We start from the raw sequence: 17953 nt of genomic DNA, 5'->3' as shown, positions 1-17953 counted from the left end.
TGAAAGGACATGGATGATCCCTTGTTATTTTTGGTCTGTTTTTATTTCAGAAGTGTTGTGTTAGGCAGAATTACCATCTTCTCCTTGTTATGTTGCAATGTAGTCTTGATAACTGCAACTTCTCAGTAACATTCCTGCATTCTTGACCAGTGACTCATAGCAGATGTAAGCCTCAACTCCACACAATTTAATAGCAAAAACAATCGTAGCCTGGGAGGGGCTCTGGAATTCTTTACATCAGTTTAAGAAGATTTAACAACTTTGAGTTCTCTCCAGAGGGTAAAGGTAAACGTTTTAGGTACCTGTGAGGGAAGAAGGAAGAATTTGGGGTAATTGCTATAGTTACGGTTTAAAAGTAGTATGTTTTTGAAGGCCATATAACTGGTGCAATGTTGCTAACAATGTATTAATGTTTTAGCAGGAACTAGCTATTTTGCTATGATATCTAGTTAGTTAGTAAAACTCATATTCAAACCTGTAGTTTCTAAATTTATAATAATGTATGGCTGTATGAGCAAGGCTGCTTTTTAAACCTAAAAGTAGATCAAATCACGAATTATCGTCAGTTTTTCAGATGAGGAAAATAGGGCAATTTTTGTAACACTACCTAATTAAAACAAAGCAAAATTTGTGCTGGAGTTTAATCATTAAAACCACTTTGAATTTTAAGAAACTTTGAATAGTAAATGAGTAATCTCATATGGATAAAATTTCAAGGTTTCACAAGAGTTGCCCTTAAACTTCCATTTATTAAAACAGAAAGTGATTTTTTTTTCAGCTAACTGTTAAGGGCTTGTGTTTACAACTTGAAAATATTACACTGTTTTTCTCACTCTGTCATGATTGTGTGATGCGTGTCTACTGTCTGAGATTAAGATTTTCCTGGAAAGGAATCTTCCCTGCACAAATCTGGGGGTTTTTGTTTTTGTTAAACTAACACAGGTGTTATAACAAAAGTCTTGGAAGTCTCTCAGCACTTATTAACTCTTCGGATTCACTAGCATCAACAACACAAAAATAGTTGTTAAATTATGCAAGTGTTTTCATTTGTGACATGGATTAAGATTTGTGATTTGTTTGTAGTTTTTTGGAGTGAATGTTTTTATTGCATTGTGTGTGAATGTTTATCAGTGGTTGTATTCTCTCTCTGCATTTTTAATTATTTTACCTTCCACGTACATTTCTGGATAATGCATTTTAAATAGCTATATAACAACCAGATAAATGAGTGGAGAAATTAGTTTAAGAAATTGACTTTCAAAGCATTCTTCCTTGAGCAAGATTTTAAGCTTCCCTTGAACAGAACTTGAACTTTACATATTACCAAAGAGCGTGGATGTGCACTTTCAGAGAACTGTTACTAATAAAACCTTTTCTGAATTTTTTTATAGAAATGTCTAAAACTAAGTAAACAGTTACCCACAGTAATTCCAAGACTGAACCTGTTGATTCAGTTAGTGTATGCAAAGCACTTTGAACATATATGGGGCTTGACCCTATTTACCACTTTTCTTATTGCTGTAGGGTTGACCACTCAGTGAATTTCATGTCAGTGAAGCTGTGGGATCAGATAAACTACGTGAGTTTATACCTGCTGAGAAATTGGCTCAAAGGTACAAGGTACTGCCCCTTCCAGGATCAACACTGCTCACTGTCTCCTACCTCATCTGGGTCTCCCTGCTGGGCAGTGACAGAAGCAGAGAAACACTGTTAGGTCAGCTATTTCCTTTCAGAGCATGAGTTTTCATGTCTCATCCTAGTCTTCTTGACTTTCTCCTTTTTTGGGAGGACAACAGCACAAAGATTTTGGTCCTGCCAACCCTTGTTCTTACTTCAGGTCCACTCTTTTTTTCCTGTGTCCTCTCTCTTTCAATGTCTTCCCTGTTTCTGACTGACAGGTCTGCCAAATGGAGCTCCCAGTTTCTCCTTCTTTATACTTGTCTTAATTTTCTTACGATCATAGTGAACTCATATTGTGATTGACTACAGGATCAATAATCCATTTTGGTTTACTGTCCAACTTTCTTAAAAACTAAACTCCAGGATTAAAATATCTTGAGAAATGTATTTAAATAATCACATTTAGAATTTTATTTATGCCACTATTCCTATATTTTGTTATGTTTTTTGAACATATCTTAGTTCAGTGCTAAAGCTGATACACGCAAAGTTGTTTTCCAAGTGCAGCCCTTATGAAGTTCCCCACAACAGGAACACGCTTTAGAAAGAGGCACCCTTTAAACACAAAGGTGACTTCATCTGCAGATGACAAACCAAACCAACTGCACACACTACACTCCTCAACTCTTCACTCCTTTTGTCCAGCTTGCTCGTAGTAGCTCACACAAGGGACATGATCTGCCTTGATTGTGCCTGATAGTCTTTTTTTTTTTTTAGCTAACATAAATTTCTCTGAATAGTATGCAAGATTTACTTGATAGTCTTTTTTAAAAAAAACAAGAATGCTGTAGTTGTAAAGCTGTGTGACCCATTTAAGACTGATTGCGGTATTCAGGCATTCATAGTCGGTGAAATCCTGATAGAACAGTTTGAATATTAGGACTAATGTGAGGGAGAACAGTGTACTTTTATAATGAAAATAACAGAGAATTAAGCAGAACAGTTAAATATGAATCTTCCAGTGAAAAAATATAGTCCCTTCTTCCCTTGATAACATATTTAAGATATGCATGGAGTTGGAACAGCAGTTACCAGAGATGGATCATTTGCAGGTTGTCCAGATAGCTAACGTACTCTTTGGTCACTCCTCTCACAGAAAGTGTCATTGCAACAGATGGCAACAGCTGCTTTCAAAACAGTGGTGGCTGCAATAGCCATAATTACTACTGTCGTAAGGTGAAAATGCTTGGTTTATTATGGCAGAGACCTCTGAAATCTAAATTAATAACAGAATTCAATGCCAGGCAATTCTTGCAGATTCCCCCCCCCCCCTTTTTTTAAGCCTGAAATTCATAGGATTCACTAATTCGAACAGTAGCAGAACTTGTTGCGTTGAATTATGGTAAAGTTTCTAATTCAAATGATACATTATTTATTTGTTTAGCATGAAGAACAATTTATAACTTAAAATTCAGAACCTTTATGGCATAGAATACCTTAGCCTAAGATTTTCAGTTCACACTTTCTACTCAGGAAGCATTTTATAGGTAATTTTTAATGGATTCCTTTGGAATCCTTAGAGATAGATATCAGCTTAGTATAGTGGTTTGCAGCTTAATGGTAGATGTTCTGTATGTCCAAAATGCTTTAAAAAACCCTCTGAGCTGTCTGTAACATGAATCAGTGGGCACCAAGTACCCTCAACACCTTGTGTCTGCATCAGTCCAGCGCAAGAAGTGGTATAATGAGCTTTATACAGCTATACTTGGGCCTCACAACTCTATGGTTTCAAATATGATGCTTTCAAACCAGGAAAACTCAGAACTAAAAATTTTTAAAAAATGTTGCTTTTTAAAATAAGGTAACTGTAATTTTAAAAAGCATCCTAAGTATTTTATAGATAGGTGTTGAAAACCTGAAACTTGTCTGGGCTGTAATTTGTACTCTTGCATGAGTTTTTCAGAGATCGGTGAAAATCATAAGTTGGACTTGTCCAATTTTACAAGAACTTAAAAACATACTTCACATAAGCACTTATCTTTGTACAGTAAAAAGCTCAGTCTGCCAAAGTTCCACTGGTGTTTTGTATTAATTACTGTAGAAATGTGAGTGGAAATGTCCATAAAGTTGGTGTTTCAATAATACACGCTGACATGGAATCATTAATCTCTATTATAGGTTTTATGCTTTGTCTAACCATGAATGTTTTAACATGTATTTAATTTAACATGAATGTTTTAATATGATTTAATTTAATAAGTAGAAAAAGCAGAGTGGACACATACTTTGGTTCAAACAGGCGTTAGCATATGTTAAATGAAAATATTTTAAGTTAAAAAAAAAGAAACAGTCCTCAATAGCTCACAGCAGTTTAACTAGTCAATTTAGAATTGGTTCATGTATAATCTATGTAAATATTTTAGTAATTGGAGGCCTTGGTTTCTCATCTGTGAGCTGAAAAGCGTACATCTGCCTTACAGAAAATTGTGGAGTTACATCAGCTAATGTTTGCAAGGCAGTGAGATACAGTGGTGATTGTTTTGGCATTTAAATAATTTTCATATGAAATAATAGGATTTAAAATGCTATGGGTCATACAGTACAAAATATGCATAGCTATCTGTTGAAAGTTGTCATCCTTGTCACCATTAGAATAAAAGCTGATAACTATTATGCATTTTTCCTAAAAATTACTCTATAACAGTAAAATTATCACCATCCTCTCCTGGCACACAGAAGTTGCACAAATCCTTAGTTCAAGGACAACTAGCCCAATTCAGATTTTAATTACTTGAATATAACAGCGAGCTTGCTCCCAACTTTAAAGGACAAACAAGGAACATTGCCCTGCTTTTCAGAGCATTTTAAAATGCTATTTTGTTTTTGTCTTGTTTCACAATAAAATGCATGGGTTTGAATCTTGAATAGCTGTCCTAAAATACATAGAGAGCTCTGATACAAAGTGGCCTAAAAGGATAAATTCTGGTTTTACTGGGTTTTGGAGTTGTTCTTGATCAAACTATTTTAGACATTTGTAGTGAAGCCTAAATATGCGCTATATTTACAGTATGTAAGAAAATAATTATAGGTTAAATAGATTATTTCTAATAAAAAAAATTTCATTCAAATAAATATTTTCAAATATTTCATTTTAATGTTTAAGTTAACTAGTATTTCATTTGTTCCTCTACTTCACAGCTTCCAAAGAATGAAGATTTTGATAATGATTGATTTTGTCCTTGCAGCTGGCTTGATGGATGCCATTGGCAGCTCTGTAAGTTCTAGTAATTAAATTTGCCTATAGAGTTTCTTCTAAATATTTCATACCTTGTCCTCCATAGTGCTTACAATGTATCTCAGCTACACAGGATGGCAGAACCTTTGATGGAAAAGCTCAGAATTCAGAACAAAACTGAAGGACGGGGGAAATAACCTCAAATGATGTTTAGTGGGGACAAGTTTCCAATGAGGAAAGAAGTAAAAAATGCATGAATATACAATGGAAGATAAATGACAGGGCAATAGCACTGAAGAAGTTAATCCAGTCAGTTTGTTACTAGATCCGTCATGAAATAGGAGGCGATAGAATATCTTAGATAAAAAAGGTATCATATGATGCGTTAACAGGCACATTGTACAGAAGGCACAAGACAGTTTTACTACCATTCAGGAGTAATGCTAACTCAGAATAACACCGTTAGTTTTGAGCAGTATACCTACAGAAAGGCAAAACGCAGGAACTCCTAAGCGGTAGCTGCAGCAGTAGTATTTCTGGTCATTGACACTCTGAAGAATGTTTCTCTCCTTTTCTACCTTGTCCACTTGTCATACAACCTTTTCTCAAGTAAGATCCACAGCTTCATATTCTTACGTGTTCCCATGTTACTCTGTTATAATTCACACTCAGAAGCAATGATCAAAGCTCCTTCATTTCTAGCTCCCAAAACCTTCTGTTATGTATTCTGCCTCTCCAACAAAAACCCTAACACACACACACACACACACACACACACACACACACACACACACACACACACACACACACACACTCTCTCTCTCTCTCTCACACTCTCTCTCTCTCTCTCTCACTCTCTCTCACTCCGCTGCTTAAAATACTTCTAACCTCACCAGTCCTGTACTGCCTGTCTTGGCTGTCTTTCCTAGTTTGATATTCAGGTCCTAACTAGCAGGAACCTGGGAGATTGAATTGTTAATTCATAATTGCTTAATTTACAACTAGGTGAGCATCATTGTTTGTGGCATACATTATTTTATGGAAGCCTTTTGTTCAGATAAGTAGCTCTATAGCAGCAGAATAGGAAGTAGCTTCCTCTGTAATCACTTCTGCTCAGAGGAGAAAAGTATTACTAATTTTTATAGAAGCCTACTGAGAAAAAGGCATTACAATGAAATGTGTTTGATTTCTTTTGATTTTTTACTTGGAATATTAGGGGTTTTGGCTGACCCTGTGAATAAAAATTCGGAACATTCTGAAATCTCTAATTTTTTGCATTTTAATCTCATTAAAGCACTAATCTCATTAGAGATTTTTTGCAGCTCATTTAAATTCTAAAAATACAGGAAATAACACCTCAAGTAAAAATCTTGTATTTTTATAGTTTTCATAAAGTATTCTGAGTCTAATTTATAGCATCAATTTTAATGGAAGGTCACTAGCTGCTAAATAATTCACACAATAATGAAATAAAGATTGTGAATGCACATTAATTGCAGTAGCTGGTTAAATATGGGACCGCCTGTCCAAGAGCAGAGCTGTCAGCAGTTGTTAGGTAATTGCTTCTCAATGTGTAGTACAACAGTTGCTTCACTGAAACAGACAGAACAGGTTATGTTCAGTCTGGTTTCAGTCAGTGGGCACTGCTGTCCACTGGAGACAGACACAATCAAATTCATATTTTTTTGAGTGTTTCAACATTGTAATAGTTTAACTTTGGTCCATATATAACAAAAGGAATAACAATATGTTATAGCTGCTGACTCTTATAACCGTAGGTTACATTTTATTTCTATATTACTCTAGCTGTGCACTGGTTTAACTCTGATGATTTTAAAAGAGTTATCCTGTGAAAAAGTGTAGTAGTACATTAAAAGAATAGTCTGGTAACCTGGATATCTAAAAGCCATGTTGATCCACCTTGAAGTTACACAGCTAACTTGTGATTGTCCCATGGGAAAAGAGGTGTGGAATTCCAAATATGAGAATTGTGGTTTTGCTGTGCAGCAACAAAATGTAATTTTTTTTGTCTGTTTTTGTCTGTTGACAGAAAGAGATGTCAATGAGGAGGCTGGAGTCAGGGAGAGAAAGCAATGTATCAGATATCCAGAGTTTTCACATGTGCGTTACTTTCAAAACTCTATGTTTGCTCAGCCATTTCTTTCTTATGGTGTAGTTATTCAGTATGGCTGGTGATTTCTTGATTGTTACTTACTATTTATCAGCACTGTGAGCTTAAATCCTTTTCATCAGGAGATTGCTATGTGTAATGTAGATACATTATTGTTCACCCCATAAGAGTGTACATAAGAGTGTATTGACTATAAATCAGATGACAGCCAGCTCAATGTTAGTTTTTAATTTTCATGAACTAATTCACAGTTTTTAAGTAAACAAAAAGAAAAGATAAATTTAAAATACAAAGGTAAGGATAATATTTGGAGGTGTAGCCTGTTGCAGACTTGTGTTTGATTCAAAGGACAGGACCTTCTGTGGTGGTATATGAAGTAGTGTCTAACTTCGATATCAGGTTTTTCTAAGATACGATAATTTTTTAAAAGTTCTGTACTTTTACTACATAATTTAATCACAGTAGGAGAATGGCTTTTAGCAGTATGAATAGGTGAAGTGACAGATGCATTTTCACTACACCTGAAGGAAACACTTAGCTGCCTGTAGCTGCCTCTCCTCAAAAGTGCAGGCTTGTGCTCTCTCCAGAACTGAAAGTAGCTCTTCATGGCTCAGACCTTGCCATGTGTTAAAGAGAGTACCCACCTGAAGCCTTGCCTATGAAATTATAAGGGCCTGATGACAGGGGACACCATTTTCAGGGCCACCCAGGTCTTTCCTATTGTATTTTACCATGTTCTCCAAGGTTGGGAGTACTGAGTTAAGGCTGGTAGAGGCTAACCTTCTCAATAAACAGACACTGCAGTAAAAACTGATAAGTGTGGCATGGTGGCTTCTTTATCACTCTTAATATGTTTAGGATTAATATTTGCTCTGACTGTTAACATGGTTTTTTTGACAGCTTTACTTCTATAGTTAGCATTAGTTTGTCACGGTGAGCCTGGAAATATTTTTTTTTTATTATTTATTCACTCTTTCTCAATCCACCTGTGCAGCTCTCCAGTTCTCCATAATTTTCTGTATGCACTTGGGACTAGTCTGAGAATTTTCAGAGGCCCATCAAGGAAGGCTCTTCTGAATTTCCCAATTCAACTCAGCTTTTGTGAAGGGTTTATATGAAGCTGCAGATAAAAGTTGAGACAACCACCCTGGAGAGACTGCATAATAGTGCATCCTTTCTTTGTAATATGCAACATGTCACACATTAACCAGTGCTTATGGTCAAATAACATCCCTTTAAGCCACTGCAGCAAGTTTGTCTCTGTATGCGCCAATGTTTTAAGTATTCTTTTCTCTTGTTTCCTGCTAGAAGAAAATGAGGGTATGCTAGGGATCTTGTATAGCTATCAACAACTGAAAAAGATTTTCAAGGGAGTATTCTTAAATAAGATAGGACTCTAGGGATATTAAATGATTGGCTGCTTTGTTTGTTCTTCTAAAAATGTTAGTGTTTGGTAAACGTGCCTCTTACTTTACAGCTCCTCCTTGTGGTCAAGTATCTCAATGGTTTCTCAGGACCTAGTAGCAAGCAGACAGTTGGGAGTCTGCAGACACACCTGCTGTCAAAGCAGCCTGACATGGGCAGCCCAAACCCAGAGAGGCAGTTGAACCTTCTTCTCTCGAACAGGCCACCGACAAATTGCCTAGTCCTGCCACGTGTATATTCCCCATTCTTTTATTCCACCATGTATATTAGATTGCAGTTAAGTATGAATTAAAGCAAGCATCTGATACACTTCAGAAATACTTAAAGCAGAGGCCTATGTTCAGGAATTGTTCTGCAAAGTCTGATCATCAGATTTTCCAGTGTGACTAAAATGGAACATGATGGCTATGAACCACTTTACTGAACTCATGGACACAGATTCTTTTATCTTCAAATACTCTCTTGAAATGTCTCTAGTTCATTTGTGTATTTGTTGAAAGTGAATTGCATCCTCTCTAGTGAAAAAGCAAAGGGGCCAGCAACACTTCTTTCTATCAGAAATAACAGGTCATAGTCATGACACAGTTTATATGGATGTTCCTTGACAGTAGCAGAAGTTCCTCTGCTTTTTAATTAGTACCACAAATCAATTACAAAAAAAAGCTGCATGTAGCAGAGTCATAAAATGCAAATTCTAATTAATACTGTTAGTTCAATTCACAAAGTTTATTCCTGGAGTTGTGGGGAATGGTACTGCAAGGTAGTCATTCTAACCAAAGCTGTGTTTGTGCTGCATAGAAACATACAGAATGGTATCAGCTTTTCAGATAAAATTTTTAAAAATCACTGCAGAAAGAAGGCGACAAGAAACATTTTGGGGAGTGTTCATGGAAAATAGGTGAAGCCTGAGCATGATACAAATTAAAGTATGCGGATGTCACTGGAGATGCACATCAGTATGTCACTTCAGATCTCTCTGTAGTTCAGTGTGATAGGGCAATGTTCTAAGATATCAGCTCCTACATATGGATTGCAAATGTTACAGGTCTACATCCTTAGCTCAGGTAAAAAATGTTACCATATGAATAATGTTGTACCAATTTAGAACTATTGCATATTTGATCTTGCATATCAGATGTTCAAAAGGTTGCCCTCTGATTTTGCTTTTACAGTGCTAGTTGTGCTCCCATGCAAGCACCATAGCTAGTAAACTCTGCTTGCTCATATAAAATTGCAGAGACAATGTTACTGATGCAAAACCTTATGTCAGATTTGTAAAATGTATGATAAAACCCCAAAGGCTTTTTTCTGCATGTTGAAATCAAACTTCTTTAATATCTATTTGAAACTGTACAGGCTGTTCTAATTTAAGCTCCCTAGATTGGGTTCTGTTCACTTGGCTATTTTACCATAGTCATTAATCTAAAAACAATTATTTATTCCTCTGTGTACATTCAGCATGTCAGAATTTGGAATAGTTATTCCAGCTCTCTTGTCATGTGTCCCTATTTGCACCAGGGTAAAATGAGTGCTAGGCATCACCATATCAGAATTGCCACATTTCTCACCCACTCTGCATGGCAAAATTAAGTGTACAAGTAACTGCACAATACTGACTTTAAGTTTGTAACTTTTATTTTTCATGCATATTCGCAGCTTCTTAGGGACTATTTATTTTAGCATGCCAAAAATGAGCTCGAAACTTTACAATATTTATGTTGGCAATGTTAAGATTCTTATCATAAGAAGTGTGTAATCTAAAAGCATTTGAAGAATGCACAATGTAGTTGAAAACATATCAATGTGGACTGTTTAACACTCTGGGATTTTAGAACCTTCACAATGTTAGTAGGAGGCCTCACTGGATAGTAAATCTCTGTACATGGCAGGTGACAGAGAATAAGCAATCTTTATGATAGGGTCTGTAAAAAATCTTTATGATAGGGTCTCTTTTTCCCTAAAATCCCCTCTGCATGTTTGCAGTGAGAGCTGGTAGATACAGCCACTAAAGAGAAGGGCTCTTTGCAAAGCAGTTATATGTTTGGTCACTCTGTAATATACGAAATAATTTTAAATAGAGGTAGCAACTGAGGTAGAAGTCAACATAGTGTCTCTAGGGGATTGTGACCAAAATGTTTTATTCAAGTTAAATTTTATTTATGATTTGTTTAGAGGGGTTTTTTTGTGTCACATGTTAAACGTGACAAAAAATTGATGGTTTTACAATAAGATATGTTTTCCTCACCAGGATCTACAGAACTGTTTTCACGAGCAGATACGACTTCAGGGCCAGGTGAGGCTTCTGGAACATCGTGTGAAACAGCAGCAGTTAAAAGTTGTACAGCTTTTAGAGAAGAAAGAGATTCAGTACAGTGACAGAGGAGATGAAAACAGTGTCATTGACTTGGGAGGAAAAAGACAGTATTCAGGTTAGAAATGAAGCTATTCTTTTCATTTCCATTCATTGTAATGATACGCAGAAGCTTTAGCACAATTGGGCCCATTGACTTATTGTTTTAAAAGCTCATAGAAAATTGTCTGTTTAAAACACAGTGTTCAGCTTTTACCTAGGCCTGCTTGCCACAGGGAAAATTGTTAATGTTACATGGTATAAATCAAATCAGGATTGAAGCAGTTTATTGATTTATTAGTAGCGCATAATTAAAAAACAGTGAACAATAAATTCAGAATAAATATGAGCAATACAACAGATAAAAGCCAATAACAGACATTTACAAAATGTTAATAAACAGTTACAGATTTCTAAACACCCTTCTTCAACTAATCTCAAAAAGTTCTAACACACAGAGTCAGTTCACATTCACACATTCAGAGGGTTGCGTGGGTTACAAGCACACACCAACTCTGTTCCAATCTGTAAAGTCCCTGAGACATCCATATTTACATGCATAAGCCTGGCATAGTGATATTTGCATCTCACTAATAATATTCTATATGTTGCACCATTTTGACTGAGTTAGGTTCAGCTCAGGACATCTCAGCTTCTAAAATACTGGTTTTAAGTTGTTTTTGTAATCTCACCAGCATTCTGGTAGTGAGCCGGTCCCTCTGCAGTGGAAGAAGGCCAAGTGTTTTCGCCTGTAGTAGATGGAGTGAGGCCCAAACTCTTAAAATAATAAAACACCATCCAAACCAATGGTTGGATTGAAAATACAATTTGGGGGTCTGATTCTTGGGTGGTGTTCATTTCTAGTTGTCCATTGCTAGAGAGTCTAAACTTCTATAATTGTTAATAGCCTTGTTTGAATATACTTGTAGTGTTTATACTGCTAGAGGAAATCACAACATATAACAAGGCATCAAATATAATAAAGCACCATTAAAATGAAATTAAAAGCAGTTGCAAGTCTGACTTTAAATTTTAGCTGTATGTTTATTTATGTATTCAGCACCCTGGAATACTTTTTTTTATTATTATGACTGACATTTATTACTGGAAAAGATTATTAAAACCACATTTAGCTGAAAGGTATTTGTCCTTTCTTAACATATGCCTCAGTTTATTTTCTTAAAATGTGATTCTAAATAACAGATCTAAGTTGTTCTGATTTCTGATGACTTTTTTTCCCATTATTTTTTCAACTTTCCTTATAGGTTAGGAAATGCTTTTCCCTGTTGATACTGCATTATTTCATTCAAACTGCTGTAGCATTTTAATGTCAACAGAGCTGGATAATTTGGGGTTAGATAGTGAAGGAGAAATTCCACACTATATACACCTGCTAAAAATTAAAATATGATGAAGTGTTTTGCTAACCTACTAAGAAAATAATGAACAAGAAAAGCTATTTTCTATAACCCAATCAAACACTCTCTAGAAAGACAACTTAGCTGTTATTTAAATCATGTTTTCTATTAGAGTTTAATCAAATCCTGGCATAGCTATTTGTTTCCAGTATGAAGTGTTTATTTTCTATGTCTAATCTTCACTGACACTTTCACTGAGAAGAAATATAATAGTTCAGAAAGTTCCAGACTGGCCTGGAAGTTTAGCCAACACGTTCATAAACGTTTCAGGGAAAATCTTACAGTTAATCAGCCCTACCTTCGCCAGGAAAAACAGAAATGTTGAAAATTATATGTCTTTCCTGTATGACTGCTTGATGGTAGATTACATATAAACAAAGAACTCCTTTCATTTCTTAACTCTTAGAGGAAAAAAGATAAGATTATACAATTACATTGCTGTTATATTTTCATGAGCTCTGAATTTTGTCATTGCTGTAAATGCTGATTAGTCATTAACACCAATGGAGAGCAGACTGTAAATGGTATCAAACCGAAGTGGTATCATTTTACACATATGCTGCACTTTTTGGGGATAGTCTTCTATATATTTTTGCACTTCTTTGGTACAAGGGACAAGAGTAGCAGGTCCAGCAATTGTTTCCCTTTTCAAACACTGGTGATTCCCTACTCTTGTTTTTGGCAGTTCTCCTGTGGACTTTCTGGACATAGAAGTACACGTTTGTTTTTAAAGGTTACTGTGTGAACAGTATGTATGTACAGAAGTTATATGATTGTAACAGGATTCTAATGTGGATTACACCATTGTAAATTAGAAGTGACACCACTTAAACCAGAGGAATCATTTTGCTAGTCAAATGAAAACAAAAATGATAGTATTTTATGGTAGAAAAAGATTCTTTTAAAGAAAATAATTACAGCTCAATAAAGTTTTAAAGCAACACAAATAGAAGTAAACGTGCAAAAGTCATGAAAATGTGTTTGCAATGGTATTTCACCTGTATTAGCCTGGTTCATATGTGACTCTTGTATGACATGACTTGATTTCTGTTACTGACTTGATTTCTTATTTTGCCAGTAAGTATGGGACTAAAAAACCTGTCCAATAAATGTTTTGTAAACAGATTGTGCAGAAATCTACAATGACGGCCATAAGCAAAGTGGATTTTATAAAATGAAACCTATCCAGAGCCCTGCTGAATTCCTTGCCTTCTGTGACATGTCTGAAGGGGGTGGTTGGACTGTTTTTCAGAGACGTTCTGATGGCAGCCAAAATTTTGATAGGTAGGTACTAGACTTAGTCATTAAAATTGGAAATAAAGTGGAGAAACATTAAACCAGATGGAACTAAGTTAAATCTTAACTTTAGAGTTACGTGAGTAAATTGTTATCTCAGATAAATGGGTGGGGTAGCCTCCAGATGAGATACCACTTCTGGCTCTGTCTCTCTTCTGGGAGACATCTTTTTCTGACAGCTTGTGCATTTTACATGAGGACACTTCAATGTCAAATGCATTAACAATTGTTGGAGCAAGAACTCATAATGACAAGTAAAGGACTACCTTGTCTTTGGCAAATAGTAAAAATCTAAAAAATAAAAATGTAAGGAGTCTGCTTGAACTAAAATACCATCAGCAAACAAGTATGAGAGAAACCCACCACAGAGTAATTTATAGTTCATGGTAAAATGCCTCCAGGAAAGGTAAAATGGGTGAGAACTTGATCTGTGGACCCTAACCTCCTTGCCTTTGCCAGGAGTCAAGCACTTTTGGGAAAATTCCAGAAGTGAAATCTTTGGTGCTCTGAGACTTGAACATAAAAGACCACAAATATTTACAGATATTAGAAGCCACAAGAAGGTTTTTAGAACCTCCACTTTTCTCAATTTACTTTTCACATATCTGTATACTTCTGTGGATTTGTGTCTTACCTGTCTTTATAATTTCTGTAACTAACTTTACAATACCCTTATGAACTAGAGAAGCGATCCCCAGAGAGGATGAAAAACTGCAATCGAGCTAAGAAAACTTTGCTCTTCTTATTTTGTAAAATATGGTCAAGACAAGCTACAGAAGCAATCTTTAGTAGTTTACAACTATTACCACCATACATCACCCATTCTTCTTCTTCGCCAGAGTACCAGCTATTTAAGTCACAGAGGCTGCTTTCTCTTATGACTGCCAGTCCACAGCCTAATACTTTCACCCATTGGTTGAAGTATGTTTGCTTCTCATCAAGGAAATAGATCATATTTTTGTCTCTGTTAGAGCATGTCATGAAACCAAAACCACTGAGAAAGTGTTTCAAAGCCAGTGTAGACAGGGAAAAGATTCAATGCTTTCAGTATACACATCAATTCTTGAAACTCTGCACCAGCATGAGTTAAGAAATTGTTAGAATCAGTCAATAAGTCAAAGCTGAAAACTGCTAGCTAATACCTCAGCTTACAAATTATACAGCCAGCTGCAGGACTTTCACAGCTTAATCAAATCACAGAAAATAAAGAAACAATGCTCGTGATACGCCTACACATTCACTTAGATCCCCTGGGTTTAACCAGGAAAAATGTTTTCACTTTGGGTAAATTGTGCTATACCAGAGATTGGACTGAGCTCATGTGTTTTCTCCTGGTCTTAAAATCTGTTAACATTAAATGTACCTCTTAGGACTACTCTTTGGACTGGGATTCAGTGACCAGTGTAGTGTGGGATTCAGCCCTTCACATGTGAGAAATAGAAATAATTCTGTGAAGATCAACAATATAAATAAGATAATAAAGTCTAAAATATTTATTATTGCTCCAATATATAATGAACCTACAAAGAGTTCAGCAGAAGACTACCAAGATGATCAAGGGCTGGAGCCTTATGAGGACAGGCTAAGCCTGGAGAAGAGATGACTTCAGCAGAACCTAATAGTAGCTTGTATCTACCTACAAGGAGGTCACTAAGAAAACAGAGCAGTGTGAGACCTCATTGAGTAAACAGACTCTTCAGTGGTGTCTGGTGGGAGGACGGGACACAAAGTACATAAATTGAGACAAGAGGGCTTCAGACTGGATATAAGGAAAACTTTTTCACCGTGAGAACAGTCAGCAGGTTGCCCAAAGAGGACGTGCAGTCTCCATCCTTGGAGGTTTTCAAGACCTGACTGGACGAGCCCTGAGCAACCTCGTGTGGTCTCATGACTGACCCTGCCTTGAGCAGGACATTGGACTAGATTAACTCCTGAGGTTCTTTGCAATTTGAATTATTCTGTGATCTATGGTTGTATGATAAAATAAACATCCGAGCAAACTTGCTTTTTTGATAAATTAGTAATTTATTTTTTTTCAGAGTCTGGACTGACTATGAAGAAGGCTTTGGAAATTTTGTTTTGCCAAATGGTGAATATTGGCTTGGAAATAAAAATCTTCATTATTTGACTAATCAAGGTAAGATCTGTATTGTAACAATAGTCTTCTATTGTTTCTGTTTCTTTGCTCTTTCTGGGCCATTTTTTACCTTTTTTTTAAGCATAAATCATGAGTTCTGCTGTTAGTCTTCATGAATTTCTCCAAGTTTCAGAACAAAACACATTTTAATATATGTTTTCTAACAAAAGGTTCAGAACTGTCATTGGGCCAATGGCATGCAGGGACCCCCTGAAAAGCAGCAACAGTAGCCTGTATAGGTATACCTTAAAAGAATTGTCGGCACCCATTTCATTCAGCATCACTAACAGTCCAGAGTCAGGTAGTGTGCTGTACCAATTCATTTAGTCAGGGCTTTACATGGCTGCGTAGGCTATTACATGAAGGTAAATCTAGGCCTGTCCTGTGGATGAGACTAGTCTTAGAAAGCTATTTCCATCTTTCTGATAGTCACTCAATATAAGTTCTGCTTTGCTGTAGAATGCTGCATATACAAAACTTACCCATTGACTTAGCCAGCTAATTCATATGGAAATCAGTGCCACCAGGATGTGGTTCTAGTTTAACTCTTTTATCTTCAGAGTATAAAAATCTCATTTTCTTAGATGTACGCTTATTGATTGATTCTCACTGTCTTTTCATTACCACCTCAAATACCTAACTAAAATATAAAGCCTGTAAGGCCTTTTTTTTAGACATTTTTTGTCTATGCTCGAAAATCTGCATTAGAATAATTATAAAATTTTCTAAGCTGAATCAGGTGAATAAAGACAAAGAATAGCAAGACATGCTTTAATATGCATAAAGAAGATAAAACCCCATAAAATATGCTGTGATGATAGAGATAAGATTAATGAGAAAAACATAGTATTTTAATCTTCTACTATAATACTCTGTTCTGAAAAGTAGTGAGATAGGCTAGTTTAACGAAGATAATTTGTGTTGTTGTTATTTCTTAAGGGAACTATACTTTAAGAATTGATCTAACTGATTTTGAAGGAGAACGGCGTTTTGCACAATATGCAAGATTTGGAGTTGCAGGTGAAGAGGTAATAAAATATTAAATAATGTCTAGAGATTTTAATGTAAATATGGATTCTGTAGATAGACAATAAATGTACGGATTCCTAATTTTCATTAAGGTTTGTGTAGAACTTATCATATTTACTTTCTTAATGAATGCTTGGAATTTTCAAATATGTAATAATAGTGGTTTACATTGATACATCAGTTTTACACTTTCAGTGAGATGTATGAATCATTTGGTTTAGCAGACATGGATAAAAGTGTTTTTCTATTTTTGTTGATATTACCAACAATAACGGTACATGAAGTTCTGATTTGTTAATATGTACTGCAAACTAACTCTAATATTGTTTTATTATGTCATTTATACATAAGGTTATTAACAGATTTTACACCGGTAAGCATCTTTACACCCTTTCATTATCTATTACACAATGTTTAAATGATATGACATTTTTGAGCATAAAAATAGTAGCAAATGAAACAGATTAGTTTCCTCTTTGTGGTTTCACTTTCTGACATGCTAAAGGTTAAAGACATATTGGAACTTTATGTTCCCTTTCTTCACATTTTTCACTAGCAATCTTATGAGATGAGCTGTGGTGAATACTCTGGTACCGCTGGTGATTCCCTTACTGGTGGATTTCATCCTGACGTAAAATGGTGGGCTGATCATCGAGGAATGAAATTCAGTACTAGAGACAGGGATAATGACAACTATGAAGGGAACTGTGCTGAAGAGGAAAAGGCTGGCTGGTGGTTTAACAGGTATTTTGACTTTATATCAGTACTGTCAACTATTCTGCTTCATGCATATTCATACAGTAATAATATATGGTAGAAGATAGGATTGGCATTGTTTATTACATTTGCAATCTGCCCTTGACCCCTTCCAGAGATCTCAGTGCTGGTAATACTGAGACTCGCTTTAGAAGGGACAGCACCTACTGTACAGCTCAAGCTGGTCTGTGATAATGGTATTTGCCATAGACTTTGGTTGTCTTTGTTATCAGACATTAAGGAGAAGACAATTCTGCCCCTTTAAGGTAACCAGTTTTTACGCAAGTAGGTCATGTAGAGTTTGCAGATGTATCCCTGTTGTACTTCATTCTTGCATTTCTCCTGCATTGCACTAGACCAGATGTGGCAGTGCTGCAGAATAGCTGACAAGTTAAGCTAGTGCCAGCTTATTAAGCTTCATTTTTTTCACCTCATATCACAGCATCTCACTCTTGTTATTCCTTCTATATCAAGATGGGAATGCGTCCACCCAGTTTCTGTCAGTGAGTATGGCTGGACTGAGAGGAAGATTTTTTTAAATAGGGTTCAGTAAAAG

The 17953-nt window shown here is 35.8% G+C and overlaps 1 protein-coding gene across 3 annotated transcripts in view; it reads left to right on the top strand.

Annotated features, from left to right (window-relative positions):
* The first annotated feature begins 211 nt into the window (after nucleotides 1-211).
* FGL1 (fibrinogen like 1) overlaps nucleotides 212-17953 on the top strand; it is a 33223-nt gene continuing 15481 nt past the window's right edge. For 2 of the 3 annotated variants that reach the window (XM_074822660.1, XM_074822657.1), the window contains exons 1-7: nucleotides 212-285; nucleotides 4819-4894; nucleotides 10660-10840; nucleotides 13304-13463; nucleotides 15515-15612; nucleotides 16552-16640; nucleotides 17198-17385. In XM_074822660.1, coding sequence (XP_074678761.1) covers nucleotides 4829-4894; nucleotides 10660-10840; nucleotides 13304-13463; nucleotides 15515-15612; nucleotides 16552-16640; nucleotides 17198-17385 — 782 coding nt within the window. In that variant the 5' untranslated portion in view covers nucleotides 212-285; nucleotides 4819-4828. Of the gene's footprint in view, nucleotides 330-4818; nucleotides 4895-10659; nucleotides 10841-13303; nucleotides 13464-15514; nucleotides 15613-16551; nucleotides 16641-17197; nucleotides 17386-17953 lie in introns of all 3 variants that reach the window. The other variant, XM_074822658.1, reaches the window with a different exon arrangement.

This window comes from Strix aluco, chromosome 4 (genome assembly GCF_031877795.1).
Source record: "Strix aluco isolate bStrAlu1 chromosome 4, bStrAlu1.hap1, whole genome shotgun sequence".
In the NCBI taxonomy this organism is placed as follows: domain Eukaryota; kingdom Metazoa; phylum Chordata; class Aves; order Strigiformes; family Strigidae; genus Strix; species Strix aluco.
Note: the sequence above shows the minus strand (reverse complement) of the source record. Positions and strands in the feature narration are given on the sequence as shown.